Raw genomic sequence first — 17,745 nt, 5'->3', positions numbered from 1 at the left:
GTATGATGGCTGTGTGATCCCATGGTGTTTATACTTGCGTACTATTGTTTGTACAGATGAACAAGGCATTTGGAAATTGATCTCAAGGATGATCCAGACTTGTGGAGGTCTACAATTTTTTTTTCAGAGGTCTTGGCTGATTTCTTTTGGTTTTCCCATGATGTCAAGCAAAGAGGCACTGAGTTTGACGGTAGGCCTTGAAATACATCCACAGGTACACCTCCAACTGACTCAAATTATGTCAATTAGGCTATCAGAAGCTTCTAAAGCCATGACATCATTTTCTGGAATTTACCAAGCTGTTTAAAGGCGCAGTCAACTTACTGTATGTAAACTTCTGAACCACTGAAATTGTGATACAGTGAAATAATCTGTCTGTAAACAATTGTTGGAAAAATAACTTGTGGCATGCACAAAGTAGATATCCTAACCGACTTGACAAAACTATAGTTTTTTTACAAGACATTTGTGGAGTGGTTGAAAAACGAGTTTTAATGACTCCAACCTAAGTGTATGTAAACTTCCGACTTCAACTGTATATGCTAATTACTCTTGCTGTATCATCTTCAACCCATAACCTCTCTCTCTCCTTATTTCTGTACTCTTCCAGCAGTTCTGGGTTAGTGTAGACCTTTTCTCTGAATTTTGTCAGCCTTCGCTGAAGCTTTCTTTTTGTCACTTGCTGACTGTCGGCAATTAAACAGGACATAAAGCAAAATATCAACAGTTAGTAAACAATATTTACATTAATAGTTCATAATATATATTTAAAAATATAGTCTGTATGATTAAATTCTCATTACTGAAACAGAAGTTCTCTCTACTGCAACTGGCCTTAAATTGCAGCGGTAAGGGAGAATGGTGTTGTGGAGGATGAGGAACCTTAGCATGTTTTGCTAACAATAGAGAAGCCATGATGACTAAGCAAATGTTTACTCATTGTACATAATTAGACATTAATGAAGTATAGTTTCATAGAACATTTTAAAGTGAACCTTTTTCTAAATTTGGAAAACTACTTGTATCGGTAATAATCAATACTGTCGTGTACGCAATCTGACAAGAGAATGTTTAACTTTTAACTGGAGAAATATGAAGAGATCTGCTTACCTGGTAGCCATCTTGAAGGTACTGGCAGATGTGTTGCTTCATTTAAAATCAAACATTATTTAAAATTCTCTGTGTAAAGTCCTTCAAAAATGAATGAGAACATCAGTCATGGACACTTAATTTTTCCACATATTTTTCATTATTATTACACATGAATATTCAGTTAAGCTTTCTGTCATTTGTAAACATCTAGTAGAACATCCATAAAACATTTTCAGAATATTTGACTATGTTTAAATTATAACATAACATACATTCAGACAGAGCTGGACACATTGTGGTAATGAGAATTTCAGCAGAAAATGAAATAAAATACAAAAATAATTAATTCCCATGTTGAAGTTACTCTTTGTGCAAAGTAGAGAACACTTATCTTTATGATGTTTTGTTATATTACTAAATTACATGTTTTATATTTAAAATCATTACTGCCATGGTATTTTAATGGTTTCATGAGAATGACCCAATTACAGCCTCGAGACTTCTTGGGTATGATGCTACAAGCTTGGCATACTTGTATTTGGGGAGTTTCTCCCATTCTTCTCTGCAGATCCTCTCAAGCTCTGTCAGCTTGGATGGAGAGCATCGCTGCACAGCTATTTTCAGGTCTCTTCAGAGATGTTCGATCAGGTTCAAGTCCGGGCTCTGGCTGGGCCATTGAAGGACATTCAGAGACTTGTTCCCGAAGCCACTCCTGCATTGTCTTGGCTGTGTGCTTAGGGTCGTTGTCCTGTTGGAAGGTGAACCCTCACCCCAGTCTGAAGTCCCGAGCGCTCTAGAGCAGGTTTTGATCAAGGATCTCTGTACTTTGCTCCTTTCATCTTTCCTTTGAGCCTGACTAGTCTCCCAGTCCCTGCCGCTGAAAAACATCTCCACAGCATGATGCTTCCACCACCATGCTTCACTGTAGGGATGGTGCCAGGTTTCCTCCAGACGTGACGCTCGGGATTCAGGACAAATCTTGTTTTCATCAGACTAGATAATCTTGTTTCTCATGGTCTGAGAGTTCTTTTAGGTGCCTTTTGGAAAACTCCAAACTGTCATGTGCCTTTTACTGAGGAGTTGCTTCTTTCTGGCCACTCTACCATAAAGGCCTGATTGGTGGAGTGCTGCAGAGATGGATGTCCTTCTGGAAGGTTCTCCCATCTCCACAGACGAACTCTGAAGCTCTGTCAGATTGACCATCGGGTTCTTGGGCACCTCCCTGACCAAGGCCCTTCTCCCTCGATTGCTCAGTTTGGCCAGGCGAACCATCTCTAAGTAGGGTCTTGGTGGTTCCAAACATCTTCTATTTAAGAATGATGGAGGTCATGGGGAACTTCAATGGTGCATAAATTTGTTGGTACCCTTCCCCAGATCTGTGCCTCGACACAATCCTGTCTCGGAGCTCTACGGACAATTCCTTTGACCTCATGGCTTGGTTTTTGCTCTGACATGCACTGTCAACTGTGGGACCTTATATAGACAGGTGTGTGCATTTCCAAAAAATGTCCAATGAATTGAATTTACCACAGGTTAACTCCAATAAAGTTGTAAAAACATCTCAAGGATGATCAATGGAAAAAGTATGCACCTGAGCTCAATTTTGAGTCTCGTAGCAAAGGGTCTGAAAACTTAAGGTGTTTCTGTTTAAAAAAATATATAATAAATTTGCAAACATTTCTAAACCTGTTTTCGCTTTGTCTTTATTGGATATTGTGTGTAGATTGAGGGAAAATGTTTTTTCAAACATTTTAAAATAAGGCTGTAACGTTTCAAAATGTAGAAAAAGGGAAAGGGTCTGAACTTTCCGAATTCACTGTAATTCCACATCTACTGAACTAGAATAACCTCTAACGTTTGTTTTTCTCTGTGTGCGTGTGTATGGGTGTGTGTTCCTGTGTGTTGTTTCTGTGTTTGCATATGTGCGTGTCTGTTTGCTTTTCTGTGTGTCTGTCTGCAGCGGCCAGTGAGAGTGACTACCCGGCGGGTGAGATCATGCTGGACTCTGGGGAGGGTGGTGGTGAGGAGACAGGCGGGGTGGAGGGCATGCTAGCAGGCATCACCCTGGTGGGCTGTGCCACCAACTGTAGCGTGGTCCGCAGCAACTGCTCCTCGCGCACCGACACACCCGTACTGGACCGGGGGCAAGGTGAGAACCCCAGATATTTATCTATAGTGCCTTCAGAAAGTATTCATACCACTTGACTTATTCCACATTTTGTTGTGTTACATCCTGAATTCAAAAATGGATAAAATAATTGTTTTTATCACCCATCTACACAAAATAACCCATAATGAGAAAGTGAAAACATGTTTTTATTAATGTTAGCAAATTTATTGAAAATAAAATACAGAAATATCCCATTTACATACGTTTTCACACCCCTGGGTCAACATTTTGTAGAAGATGCTTTGGCAGCGATAACAAATGAGTCTTTCTGGATGAGTTTCTAAGAGCTTTCCACACCTGGATTGTGCAACATTTGCCCATTTATTCTTTTCAAAATTCTTAAAGCTCTGTCTAATTGGTGGTTGATCATTGCTAGACAACTATTTTCAGGGCTTGTCATGGATTTTCATGTAGATATTTAGTTAAAACTGTAACTAGGCCACTCGGGAACATTCACTGTCTTCTTGGTAAGCAACTCCAGTGTAGATTGGCCTTGTGTTTTAAGTTATTTTCCTGCTGAAAGATGAATTAATCTCCCAGTATCTGGTGAAAAGCAGACTGAACCAGGTTTTCAACTAGGATTTTGCCTGTGCTTAGCTCCATTCTGTTTCTTTTCAACCTGAAAAACTTCCCAGTCCTTTAACGATTACAAGCATATCCATAACATGTCGCAGCCACCACTATGTTTATGTAGAGTAGTATTCAGTAATGTATTGGATTTGCCCCAAACATATAACACTTTGTATTCTGAACATAAAGTTAATTACTTTGCCACATTTTTTGCAGTATTACTTTAGTGCCTTGTTGCAAACAGGATGAAAGTTTTGCCATTTTTATTCTGTACAGCAGGGTTCCCCAACTGGCGGCCCATGGGCTCAATTTGACCATGTTAAACACTATTATTGCACACAGAGTGAGACCATGCAACTTATTGTGTGACTTGTTAAGCAAATCACTCATGAACTTATTTAGGCTTGCCTTAACAAAGGGGTGTGAATACTTTTTGAAGGCACTGTACATTACAATGTATATGTATCATCAGGCTTGCAATGAAAGAATATAGGCTTTAATTGCGGCACAATTCTTCTTCTTCTTCTTCTTGTCCCTCCTCCCTGTGGCTCTCCCTCTCAGTGGGAGGCTGATTTCGGGTGAATCTAGTTGGGGACCTCTGCTATATATGTTAGTGTATATATCCCAGCAAGTGATATGTCCCCCCCCCCCTCCAGCCCCAGTAGTTTCCCCTCTCATTGGAAGCTGCACCCAGCCCAGTCAGTTGAAGAGTTATAAGTATAGTTAATAGGCCTCCACATGTTTTTTAAATTCCGATATGATATCAATTGCAAATAAAACAAATTTCAACTAATATCGCTATTGACTTTCCATATTAGTGCCCATCTCTAGTTAATAGGTATAATTGGTATAGTTATAGTAGTGTATAATGTCTCACCCTGTGTCCCTGTCGCCTCAGCTCCTACTGCTCCACCACTCAGTGGGAAGCTGCACCCGGCCCAGTCAGCAGAGGAGGCCACAGAGGCTACAGAGGTAGCTGAGCCGGCCGCCAGCGAGACAGACAACAGATTGGGACCTCCAGGGCCATTCATGGAGCACGTCTTCACAGACCCCCAGCCTCCGGTGGTTGATGATGGCCAATACGACCGGTAAGACACACGATTTGACCGGATTTGAATTGCTAGTAGTTTTAAAGAGAAAGAATATTGCCAGTACATTATTGAAAAGTTGTCATTGAAACTTTGAAAAATGTTCAGAGTTTACATTTTTTTACTGAAAGTGTATTTACATACACTTTAGTTTGATTTGATTTAGTCTTAGTCTAACTTCTACTATTTAAATCCTTTAGTCATCTCTTTAAATTTCTGCAGCAGACAATACTGCTAACATGCTACAGTAGTTGGACTGTGGTAGTCTATAGTGGACTTCAAGACAACTCTCTGTTTGTGTCTCCTGTCAGGTGTGCAGGCCAGTCAAAAGAGGAGTCTAACTCCCCACCCCAGGAGACGGAGGATGGAAGCGACGACCCGAAAGCTGGAACCAGCGTCGCCCCCACCATGTGGCTGGGAGCACAAAATGGCTGGTGGGTAACTAATCACTTAATGCCTAGCTAGTGGCGGTTGTTTTCTAAAAAAGTGCAAAAAATGTATTTTTACAACTCTTGACCATAATGTCACAAAAAACATCATGATTTTTTTGGGCAACCAGTTTTGCCTGCATATGTCTCCCAACCCATAACCGATAACCCTAACCCATAAAACCCTATCTCTGTCTATGTCCTAACTAAGCTTTACATCCCTTCTCCAGGCTTTACGTCCATTCGGCAGTGGCCAACTGGAAGAAGTGTCTCCACTCCATCAAACTGAAGGACTCTGTGCTCAGTCTAGTGTAAGTCCCCCACTACTGACCACTGTCTGCTTTTAGAACGGCCATTTTTACCAGTCCTTGATTTATGTTGTAGTAAATGGGTGCATGTGGCTTTGTGTAACATTAGCGTGACTGTCTCTGTTTCAGGCATGTGAAGGGTCGTGTGCTTGTGGCTCTGGCAGACGGGACACTGGCTATCTTCCACAGATCCGAGGGTAACGTAAACTTAACCCTAACCTACCTAATTCTTCTGAGCTCTCACCTATGAGCCTTAACCATTAACTGTCTGTTGTGTTCAAAAAATGACATTCCATGAGAGCAACATTACTTTTTCTAGTCATGATTTAAAGCTTTACATAATTTGTGTGTGTGTGTGTGTGTGTGTGTGTGTGTGTGTGTGTGTGTGTGTGTGTGTGTGTGTGTGTGTGTGTGTGTGTGTGTGTGTGTGTGTGTGTGTGTGTGTGTGTGTGTGTGTGTGTGTGTGTGTGTGTATCTCTTTATCTCCAGACGGGCAGTGGGACCTTTCTAACTACCACCTGATGGACCTGGGTAGACCACACCACTCTATCCGCTGCATGGCCATGGTCCATGACAAAGTGTGGTGTGGCTACAAGAACAAGATCCATGTCATCCAGCCCAAGAGCATGCAGATAGAGGTTGGTCACAGGAGGGGAGGGACTGTTTGTATAGTAGAGTAAGTTGCAAAGTAACCTTTTTTGAGACTTGAAGACTCACGCTAGCTCCCAGACATATTGTCAAGACATTAGCTCAGTGGGCTAACATAGTCTTGAGTCTATCTGCAGTTATGTTGCAGATAGAGCTGGGTCGAGGAGAGCTCATGTGATGTCGCTCCACATTGATAATATTCTGAAATAAATCTAAGTAAATCAATCAACCAATTCACCCGCCTAACCCCTCTCCCACGTCAGAAGTCCTTTGACGCCCACCCTCGCAGGGAGAGCCAGGTGAGGCAGCTGGCGTGGATCGGGGATGGGGTGTGGGTGTCAATCCGTCTGGACTCCACGCTGCGTCTCTACCACGCCCTCACACACCAGCACCTACAGGATGTCGACATCGAACCCTACGTCAGCAAGATGCTGGGTAGGAAGAACCTAAGCTAAACAGCAGGAATGGGGTCAATTTCCATGTCAATTCAGAAAGTAAACTAAAATTCCAATTCCATTTTTTTTCTAAGAAAAAGATGTGGAATTGGAATTACAGTTTACTTCCTGAATTGACTGAATTTAAATGGAATTGACCGCAACCATGCTATCCAGCTCTGGCTAGGCTGGTGGTCCAAGATCTGTTTGTGTTGTATGGCCAATTTGTATGTTTGTTGTCATATCAACACAATGACTATAGGAGTTGGCAAGACAGCTCAGACATATCAGATCTGGGACCAGCAGGCTAAGCTTCGGCTAACTCATTTATAGTACACCATATTATTTGACTCCACTTTTAATCTATTGAGATGCATCCAATGTATGGATTGACCTGTGTTCTATCTCTTTCTCTCTTTCTCTCTTCTTTCTCTTCACTCTCTCGCTCTGATTGACAGGTACTGGCAAGCTGGGCTTCTCCTTTGTGCGAATAACAGCCCTTCTTATTGGTGGAAACCGCTTGTGGGTGGGGACTGGGAATGGTGTGGTCATCTCCATACCACTGACAGAGAGTGAGTTTGAGTGGTGCACACACACACCTCTTTGATTCCATTATTCTGTGTTTTTGTTTGCTTCTGTCTTTTACTTTCCCTTTTTATACTGAACAGAAATATAAATGCAACATGCAACAATTTCAAAGATTTGACTGAGTTACAGTTCATATAGGGACATCTTTTAATTTAAATAAATTCATTAGGGCATAATCTATGGATTTCACATGACTGGGAATACAGAAATGCATCTGTTAGTCACAGATACATTAAAAAAAAGTAGGGGCGTGGGTCAGAAAACCAATCAGTATCTGGTGTGACCAACATTTGCCTTATGCAGCAAGACACATCTCCTGATCAGGCTGTTGATTTGTGGCCTGTGGAATGTTGTCCCACTCTTCAATGACTGCAAATTCGCTGGATATTGACGGGAACTGGAACACGCTGTCGTACACATCAATCCAGAGCATCCCAAACATGCTAAATGGGTCACGTCTGGTGAGCATGCAAGGCCATGGAAGAACTGGGACATTTTCAGCTTCCAGGAATTGTGTGCAGATCCTTGCAGCATGGGGCCGTGCGTTATCATGCTGAAACATGAGGTTATGTCGGCGGATGACTGGCACGATAATGGGCCTCAGGATCTCGTCACGGTATATCTGTGCATTCAAATTTCCATTGATAGAATGCAATTGTGTTTGTCTATAGCTTATACCTACCCATACCATAACCCCACCGCCACCATGGGGCACTCTGTTCACAATGTTGACATCAGCAAACGGCTCGCCCACAACGCCATACACGTGGTCTGCAGTTGTGAGGCAGGTTGGACGTGCTGCCAAATTCTCTAAAACGACGTTGGCGGCTTATGGTAGAGAAATGTACATTCAATTGTCTGGCAACAGATATGGTGGACATCCCTGCAGTCAGCATGCCAATTGCACACTCCCTCAACTTGATACATCTGTGGCATTATGTTGTGTGACAAAACGGCTCATTTTAGAGTGGGTGTTTATTGTCCCCAGCACAAGGTGCACCTGTGTAATGATCATGTTGTTTAATTAGCTTCTTGATATGACACACCTGTCAGGTGGATGGATTATCTTGGAAAAGGAGATATGCTCACTAACAGGGATGTCAACAAATTTGTGCATATAGACATTTCTGCCATCTTTTATTTCAGCTCATGTAAAACGTGACCAACACTTTACATGTTGCTTTTGTATTTTTGTTCAATGTATATCGGTCTGTCCATTTTTCTGTCTCCTCTTATTCCGTAATGGCTTCTCTTCGTATTCTTTCCCCCTTTCTTTCTCTCTATTTTATGGCTGGTATCCCTGTACTTGTCCTCCCTGTCCTGATTGTCACTCTTGTCCACTCTCTCCTCTCCTCCCTCCTTCCCTCCCTTAGCGGTAGTACTTCATCGGGGACAGCTCCTAGGTCTGAGGGGTAAGTTAGTACTCCCTCTGTCCCACAGGGATGATGTCACATACATCTGCCTGCCTTTCTTACCTCCGTCTCCCCTTTATCGCTCTCCAACATAGGCCTGGTTCAGTTTCAGTCCTAAGCACCCTTATTACCCTAATGTTTACATATCTGATAGACTGGATAGGTGTGAGTAATATAGTGATTGGACCGGAGTAAATTACAGTATATAGCACTTGTAGAGATCTGAGAGGATTAGATAGCCCTCCAACAGGACAAGCACATGTTTGTTCATAAGGCTGCCTGCCACCTATCCAGTCATTTCAGATCTGTCAACCACAAAGGGCACGAGGGGCTAGGGGCCGAAATGGAACAGAGACAGAAACAGTGGTCTGGTGGTCTGGATCTGATTCAGGAAAATCACTTTTGTTCATGTGTAACTCTGCATGCTATCTTCAGGTGTTGTAAAGTACTGTATATAATGCACTGGCACACATATACTCTACCGTTCAAAAGTTTGGGGTCACTTAGAAATGTACTTCTTTTTTGAAAGAAAAGCCAAAAAAAATTGTCCATTAAAATAACATCAAATTGATCAGAAATACAGCTTAGACATTGTTAATGTTGTAAATGACTAGTGTAGCTGGAAACAGCAGATTTTGGGGGGAATATCTACATAGGCATAGAGAGGCCCATTATCAGTAACCATCACTCCTGTGTTCCAATGGCACGTTGTGTTAGCTAATCCAAGTTTCTCATTTTAAAAGTCTAATCGATCATTAGAAAACCCTTTTTCAATTATGTTAGCACAGCTGAAAACTGTTGTTCGGATTAAAGAAGCAATACAACTGGCCTTTAGACTAGTTGAGTATCTAGAGCATCAGCACTCGTGGGTTCGATTACAGGCTCAAAATGGCCAGAAACAAAGAACTTTCTCCTAAAACACGTCAGTATATTCTTGTTCTGAGAAATAAAGGCTATTCCATGCGAGAAATTGCCAAGAAACTGAAGATCTCGTACAACGCTGTGTATTACTCCCTTCACAGAACCGCGCAAACTGGCTCTAACCAGAATAGAATGAGGAGTGGGAGGCCCCGGTGCACAACTGAGCAAGAGGACAAGTACATTAGAGTGTCTAGTTTGAGAAACAGACGCCTGACAAGTCCTCAACTGGCAGCTTCCTTAACCTCTCTAGGGTACGTGAGACGGTAGCGTCCCACCTCTTCAACAGCCAGTGAAACTGCAGGGCGCCAAATTCAAAACAACAGAAATCCCATAATTAAAATTCCTCAAACATACATGTATTTTACACCATTTTAAAGATACACTTGTTGTAAATCCAGCCAGTGTCCGATTTCAAAAAGGCTTTACGACGAAAGCAAACCAAACGATTATGTTAGGTGAGTGCCTATTCACAGAACACAGCCATTTTTACAGCCAAAGAGAGGAGTCACAAAAAGCAGAAATAGAGATAAAATGAATCACTAACCTTTGATCTTCATCAGATAACACTCATAGGACTTCATGTTACACAATACATGTATGTTTTGTTCGGTAAAGTTCATATTTATATCCAAAAATCTGAGTTTACATTGGCACGTTACGTTCCGAAGTTCCAAAACATCCTTTGATTTTGCAGAGACCCACATCAATTTACAGGAATACTCATAATAAACATTGCTAAAAGATACAACTGTTAGGCATGGAATTTTAGAAGCACTTCTCCTTAATGCAACCGCTGTCAGATTTCAAAAAAGCTTTACGGAAAAAGCAAACCATGCAATAATCTGAGTCGGCGCTCAGAGCCCAACCAAGACACAAATATATCCACCATATTGTACAGTCAACATAAGTCAGAAATAACATAGAAACATTCACTTACCTTTTGTTGATCTTCATCAGAATGCACTCCCAGGAATCCCAGTTCCACAATAAATGTTTGTTTTGTTTGATAATGTCCATCATTTATGTCCAAATTCCTCCTTGTTGTTCTAGCGTTCAGTACACTTTCCAAACTCACGACGCGCGAGCAAGTCCAGCGGAAAGTACGGATGAAAAGTTAAAAAAAGTTATATTACAGTCCGTAAAAACATTGAATCAATCTTTAGGATGTTTTTAACATAATTCTTCAATAATGTTCCAACCGGAGAATTCCTTTGTCTTCAGAAAAGCAAATGGAATGGGAGCTAACTCTCATGTGAACGCGCATGGTCAGCTCGTGGCTGCTGGCAGACCTCTGACTCATTCCCCTCTCATTCGCCCCCACTTCACAGTAGAAGCATCAGACAAGGTTCTAAAGACTGTTGACATCTAGTGGAAGCCTTAGGAAGGGCAACATTACCAATATCCCACTGTATCTTCAATAGGAGCTGAGTTGAAAATCGACCAACCTCAGATTTCCCACTTCCGGGTTGGATTTTTTCTCAGGTTTTTGCCTGCCATATGAGTTCTGTTATACTCACAGACATCATTCAAACAGTTTTAGAAACGTCAGAGTGTTTTCTATCCAACTCTACTAATAGTATGCATATTCTATATTTTATGGCTTTGTAGCAGGCCATTTACTCTGGGCATGTTTTTCATCCGGACGTGAAAATACTGCCCCCTACCCCAAAGAAGTTAAATAGTACCCGCAAAACACCAGTCTCAATGTCAACAGCGAAGAGGCGACTCCGGAATGCTGGCCTTCTAGGCAGAGTTCCTCTGTCCAGTGTCTGTGTTTTTTTGCCAATCTTAATATTTTATTTTTATTAGCCAGCCTGAGATATGGCTTTTTCTTTGCAACTCTGCCTAGAAGGCCAGCATCCCGTAGTCGCCTCTTCACTGTTGATGTTAAGACTGGTGTTTTTTGGGTACTATTTAGTGAAGCTGCCAGTTGAGGACTTGTGAGGCGTCTGTTTCTCATACTAGACACTCTTAATGTACTTGTCCTCTTGCTCAGTTGTGCACCAGGGCCTCCAACTCATCTTTCTATTCTGGTTAGAGGCAGTTTGAGCTGTTCTGTGAAGGGAGTAATACACAGCGTTGTACGAGATCTTCAGTTTCTTGGCAATTTCATGCATGGAATAGCCTTCATTTCTCAGAACAAGAATAGACTGAAGAGTTTCAGAAGAAATGTCTTTGTTTCTGGCCATTTTGAACCTGTAATCAAACCTATAAATGCTGATGCTTCAGATACTCAACTAGTCTAAAGAAGGCCAGTTGTATTGCTTCTTTAATCAGTACAACAGTTTTCAGCTGTGCTAACATAATTGTAAAAGGGTTTTCTAATGATCAATTAGCCTTTTAAAATGAGAAACTTGGATTAGCTAACACAATGTGCAATTGGAACACAGGAGTGATGGTTACTGATAATGGGCCTCTGTATGCCTATGTAGATATTCCCCCCAAAATCGGCTGTTTCCAGCTACACTAGTCATTTACAACATTAACAATGTCTACACTGTATTTCTGATCAATTTGATGTTATTTTAATGGACAAAAAATGTGCTTTTCTTTCAAAAACAAGGACATTTCTAAGTGACCCCAAACTTTTCAACGGTAGTGTATGTCGAGTATGGCGTTAATGTATGTATATGTATGAGTCATGTTTGTATGCAATTTGTGTGATGAATATGGATCATTTCAGTGACGTAGTCAATATCTTAGGTAATGGAGTTTTGGGGATGCCTTGTCTCTTCATTATTGCATGTTGATGGCATGTTTTAGTATTGCTACTATTTCAGTATTCAGATTTTTTTTCTTATTCACCGTTTGCAAATTCATAAGTGGATGACCACAGGCTTATTCAGTGGGTTGCCACGTACAGAGAATTGCTATGTATAGAGCCAGCCGACACAGTTTCCTATTCTGCATGACTGAGAGGGATGTTTGTTCTATATTACACATTTTTATTTTAAATGCTCTGTAACGATGTAGCCTGCCCAATTGATGGGTCTTATTGGCAAGCCTGCTCTGTGTGTGCTATTGTGATTGGATGGTCTCATGCATCAATGTCCTTGTCCTATTCGCTGGTCTGTCAGATGTCAGATGTTCTGATTGGCTATTGACTCCACTCTCGTCCCGATAGCCAATAAGGTGTCTCCGACGTCATCCGGCGGTGTGGCCGGGGGTGTGATTCATGTGTATGCGGACGACAACCCAGAGAAAAGCAGCGGCAGCTTCATCCCATACTGCTCCATGGCCCAGGCTCAGCTCTGTTTCCATGGACACAGAGATGCCGTCAAGTTCTTTGTCTCTGTGCCAGGTCAGTTAGTAATCATAATTTGATTTTATAAAGTCAATAAAAGTAAATAGAGTTTATTATACTCTTAAACACATTACATCAAATGTGGAGTAATTGACTAACTAAAAAAGTATTATACCTACTGTCAATACTCTGTGAGGATGGACCAGGTTGTCAACTGGGCACTAAAATGCAAAAGTGGTTTACAGTGTTTAATTTGTGGGTATCAATTGGTAACATCCTTTAGTACTATGTGACAACTGCTGATGTAAAAAGGGCATTATAAATACAATTGATTGACTGATCTGTTTCTCGTTACCTGTTAAAAATATATATATATACAGTTGAAGTCGGAAGTTTACATACACTTTGGTTGGAGTTATTAAAACTTGTTTTTCAACCACTCCACAAATTTCTTGTTAACAAACTATAGTTTTGGCAAGTCGGTTAGGACATCTACTTTGTGCATGACACAAGTACTTTTTCCAACAATTGTTTACAGACAGATTATTTCACTTATAATTCACTGTATCACAATTCCAGTGGATCAGAAGTTTACATACACTAAGTTGACTGTGCCTTTAAACAACTTGGAAAATTCCAGAAAATGATGTCATGGCTTTAGAAGCTTCTTATAGGCTAATTGACATAATTTGAGTCAGTTGGAGGTGTACCCGTGGATGTATTTCAAGGCCTACCTTCAAACTCAGTGCCTCTTTGCTTGACATCATGGGAAAATCAAAAGAAGTCAAAAGAGACCTCCACAAGTCTGGTTCATCCTTGGGAGCAATTTCCAAACGCCTGAAGGTACCACGTTCATCTGTACAAACAATAGTACGCAAGTATAAACACCATAGGACCACGTAGATGTCATACCGCTCAGGAAGGTGACGCGTTCTGTCTCCTAGAGAGGAACGTACTTTGGTGCGAAAAGTGCAAATCAATCCCAGAACAACAGCAAATTACCTTGTGAAGATGCTTGAGGAAACAGATACAAAAGTATCTATATCCACAGTACAATGAGTCCTATATCGACATAACCTGAAAGGCCGCTCAGCAAGGCAGAAGCCACTGCTCCAAAACCGGCATAAAAAAAGCCAGACTACGGTTTGCAACTGCACATGGGGACAAAAATAGAACTGCTTGGCCATAATTACCATTGTTATGTTTGGAGGAAAAAGGGGGAGGCTTGCAAGCCGAAGAACACCATCCCAACCGTGAAGCAAGGGGGTAGTAGCAACATGTTGTGGGGGTGCTTTGCTGCAGGAGGGATTGGTGCACTTCACAAAATAGATATCATCATGAGGCAGGAAAATGATGTGGATATATTGAATCAACATCTCAAGACATCAGTCAGGAAGTTAAAGTTTGGTCGCAAATGGGTCTTCCAAATGGACAATGACCACAAGCATACTTCCAAAGTTGTGGCAAAATGGCTTAAGGACAACAAAGTCAAGGTATTGGAGTGGCCATCACAAAGCCCTGACCTCAATCCTATAGAGAATTTGTGGGCAGAACTTAAAAAGCGTGTGCGAGCAAGGAGGCCTACAAACCATACTCAGTTACACCAGCTCTGTCAGGAGGAATGGGCTTAAATTCACCCAACTTATTGTGGGAAGCTTGTGGAAGGCTACCTGAAACGTTTGACTCAAGTTAAACCATTTAAAGGCAATGCTACCAAATACTAATTGAGTGTATGTAAACTTCTGACTCACTGGGAATGTGATGAAAGAAATAAAAACTGAAATAAATCATTCTCTCTACTATTATTCTGACATTTAACATTCTTAAAATAAAGTGGTGATCCTAATTGACCTAAGACAGGGAATTTTTACTTGGATTAAATGTCAGGAACTGTGAAAAACTGAGTTAAAATGTATTTGGCTAAGGTGTATGTAAACCTCCGACTTCAACTGTATATGTGTGTTCATATATATTTTTTTTCTGTCAGGCAACGTGTTGGCCACCCTAAATGGTAGTGTGCTGGACAGTCCGTCAGAGGGTCAGGGGTCCTCGGCACAGCCGGAGGCTGAGGCTCAGAGCGTACATAACGTCCTGGTGCTGAGTGGAGGGGAGGGCTACATCGACTTCCGCATCGGTGAGGAAAATCACTCACTCACGCATGCACGCACACACTGCCATATACACCCAAGTCCATGTGGCGCTCTTTTGAATTCCAAATCGAATTCTACTTCTCCAGATTCTCTACCCTTCTGCCCTAGTTGTGCACTTGTTCATTTCACTTCATGGATTAAAAATACCAATCCCAATACCAATGCTTTTATATGTGTGGATGTGCAGAAACACTTCAGTGCAAAGGTGACCGACACCAGGTGTGTCTTTTCATGCTGACTGACTCTCTCACTTCATCTGTGTGTCAGGTGATGGCGAGGACGACGAGACAGAGGAAGGGGAGGTTTCGGGGGGCGCCCTGCAGATGAAGCCTGCCGTATGCAAAGCCGAGCGGAGCCATATCATCGTGTGGCAGGTGTCCTACGTCCCCGAGTGACACTCCCACCCTCAAGGGTCACCTTGCGTCTCCCTGTCCCCCTTCTTGCACCCAGATGATCACCCACTTCTCCCATCCTAAAACTAACCCACCCTACCCACCCCGCTCTTCCCTGCCCCTGTATCTACCCCTGGTCATGATGTAACTATCCCTAGGCTTGGAAATGACCCCTCAGCCTCTGTACGTACTATTACACTCCTTTTAACTATCGATATCTCCCCCAAAGACCTTGTAACTACCTATTGCCTTGTAAGTATCACTCCCACAGTCCAGTAACTTTCAAAATACCTTGACTATGACTACCCCCTTCCCCTCCCTCCCTCGCCCTGTTTCTTGCCGCTTCTACCAATGTAATTGTCTCCCCCCACCATGAGCCTTGTAACTACCCCTGCCTCCTAACTACCTCCGCTACCATGTATCTACTCCCTAAAGCCTGGAGTCTGTCTTAAATGGCACCCTAGTCCCTATATGGTGCATTACTTTTGATAAAAACCCATATTGCGCTGGACAAAACTAATGCACTATATAGGGAATAGGGTGCCATTTTAGACGGCACCCAGATGTACTTTCCCCTGGAAGTACATCTGTATCTCTCCTGTATTTGACCTTTGACTTGTAATGGCCTGCATCTTCCCCCAAGCTACCCCCTGATACCTACATTCACCCCTAACCCAACCCTTTCTTGCTTCGCCCACCTGCATCTTATCGAAAACACAAGTACAGGAACATTAAAGACTACTGCATAATATAACGCCTCTCCAGAAATTACCCAAGTTTTGGCAACCAGTAATCCCAAAACTATTTATGGTAGGACCCCCCACCTCCAATCAGCTTTCAGCTCACTGAACCACGCTGGAAACAGAGACAGCTGATTGGTCAAGAGGAATTCAGAGATAGGCAGCTATTGGTCGGAGTGAGTGACACGGTCACTAGCCGCTCATTGGTGCGTTGAATGTAGAGAGAGAGAGACTGACAGTTGATTGGTTGGTTCAGGGTGATTTTACCTCAGCCAGCTGTTAGTTAGAAGGTGAGGAGACGTTGTTGAATGTACTGGGAAAAAACAAGATCAGTCTTGAATGCATTGGCCTGTAAATACAGTGAAGTTTGATCAGGAGGTGTGCAGACTCAGGATGCCTCGGAAAATGGCGCCCTATGCCCTTTACAATGCACTACTTTTGACCAGAACCCGATGGTTCCTTGTCAAAAGTAGTGTACTATATAGGGAATAGGGTGCCATTTGGAATACAGATGTAGTTAAATTCATGGGGAATAACTGAGCCAGTAAATCAGGTGTAGTGGAGTGAAGAGAAATTCTTTTTTTGGCATCAGAGGATGAACAGGGATTTTAATTGCTCCACATTAGAAGCAAGTTTCCAGACAGCCTTATGGACATAGATTGGCCGTGTTTGAGCGAATCAAATATGTGATGCATTGTGGGTAAATTGTGACTGACTGATTGATCTACAAATAATAATGAGTAGTTATTTATGATGCAAGGTGATTCGTAGATCAGTCAGTCAGTCAGGCTGCACTGTCTATCAAACCCAAACTCCCCTGTAGAGAAAATGGACAGGTAAAAGAGGCTCAGTTCTGTTTCGGCCTTTGTAAAAACCTATCTAGTCTTCTCAGGTCTGTGAACACCAAAGGGGTAAGGGCGAAGGGGAAAGTAACCGTGCCAAATAGTGGAAGGAGAGCGAGAGCCAGGCATATCCTAGACTGTGAGCTGTTTGGTCCGTAACTAATTCACCAACCGCCCACTCTACTCTGATTCCCAGACTTACAGTTGGACAGTGAGGTTTGTGCATGGTCGCCTGTTTTGAGTGACAGCTGTCATTGACGATTCTGTAACTCTCCAGACATGTCCAAGGCCCCTCCCCTTCTTGTTCAGTATGTTACTCATATGTTGATCTCTTTATCTGTGTGGATTAAATATTAAACTTATTTGTGCGCTGAAAACCAGAGGCCATCTTGTCTGTCGTTCTCTTCTCTGTTGATTGACTTATTTTCAACCTATTTTGTGATCTTTTTATTCATTTGACTTTTTGAATTAGGACCAGAATTCAATCTGATTGCAAGGCCAACCTATGCCGCATTTAAAGGTAATTTCCGATTGAGCCGACATACAGTATACAGTTCACAGTTTACTGTGAATGCAGTCTCCGCTAACGTGGGAACACTGCCTTTAAATTATGCTGCAGTTCAGAACTTCTGGGTTTACAGATTGAATTGAAGGTGTACAAAGAAGTAACAAGGACAGTGGTTAAGATTCGTAAGAGTGAAGCTCAAGTCCATTTGGA

General features: G+C 42.1%; 1 protein-coding gene across 12 annotated transcripts in view; it reads left to right on the top strand.

Annotated features, from left to right (window-relative positions):
• Nucleotides 1-17,409, top strand: part of mapk8ip3 (mitogen-activated protein kinase 8 interacting protein 3) — a 92,934-nt gene extending 75,525 nt beyond the window's left edge. For all 12 annotated transcript variants that reach the window (XM_055881546.1, XM_055881572.1, XM_055881563.1 and 9 more), the window contains 12 exons: nucleotides 3,053-3,241; nucleotides 4,731-4,920; nucleotides 5,232-5,354; nucleotides 5,579-5,659; nucleotides 5,786-5,853; nucleotides 6,146-6,294; nucleotides 6,568-6,739; nucleotides 7,197-7,310; nucleotides 8,700-8,738; nucleotides 12,784-12,960; nucleotides 14,891-15,037; nucleotides 15,321-17,409. In XM_055881546.1, the coding sequence (XP_055737521.1) occupies nucleotides 3,053-3,241; nucleotides 4,731-4,920; nucleotides 5,232-5,354; nucleotides 5,579-5,659; nucleotides 5,786-5,853; nucleotides 6,146-6,294; nucleotides 6,568-6,739; nucleotides 7,197-7,310; nucleotides 8,700-8,738; nucleotides 12,784-12,960; nucleotides 14,891-15,037; nucleotides 15,321-15,448 (1,577 nt within the window). In that variant the 3' untranslated portion in view covers nucleotides 15,449-17,409. The remainder of the gene's footprint in view (nucleotides 1-3,052; nucleotides 3,242-4,730; nucleotides 4,921-5,231; nucleotides 5,355-5,578; nucleotides 5,660-5,785; nucleotides 5,854-6,145; nucleotides 6,295-6,567; nucleotides 6,740-7,196; nucleotides 7,311-8,699; nucleotides 8,739-12,783; nucleotides 12,961-14,890; nucleotides 15,038-15,320) is intronic.
• The last annotated feature ends 336 nt before the right edge of the window (nucleotides 17,410-17,745 follow it).

The sequence above is a fragment of the Salvelinus fontinalis genome, chromosome 2 (genome assembly GCF_029448725.1).
Source record: "Salvelinus fontinalis isolate EN_2023a chromosome 2, ASM2944872v1, whole genome shotgun sequence".
Lineage (NCBI taxonomy): Eukaryota > Metazoa > Chordata > Actinopteri > Salmoniformes > Salmonidae > Salvelinus > Salvelinus fontinalis.
Note: the sequence above shows the minus strand (reverse complement) of the source record. Positions and strands in the feature narration are given on the sequence as shown.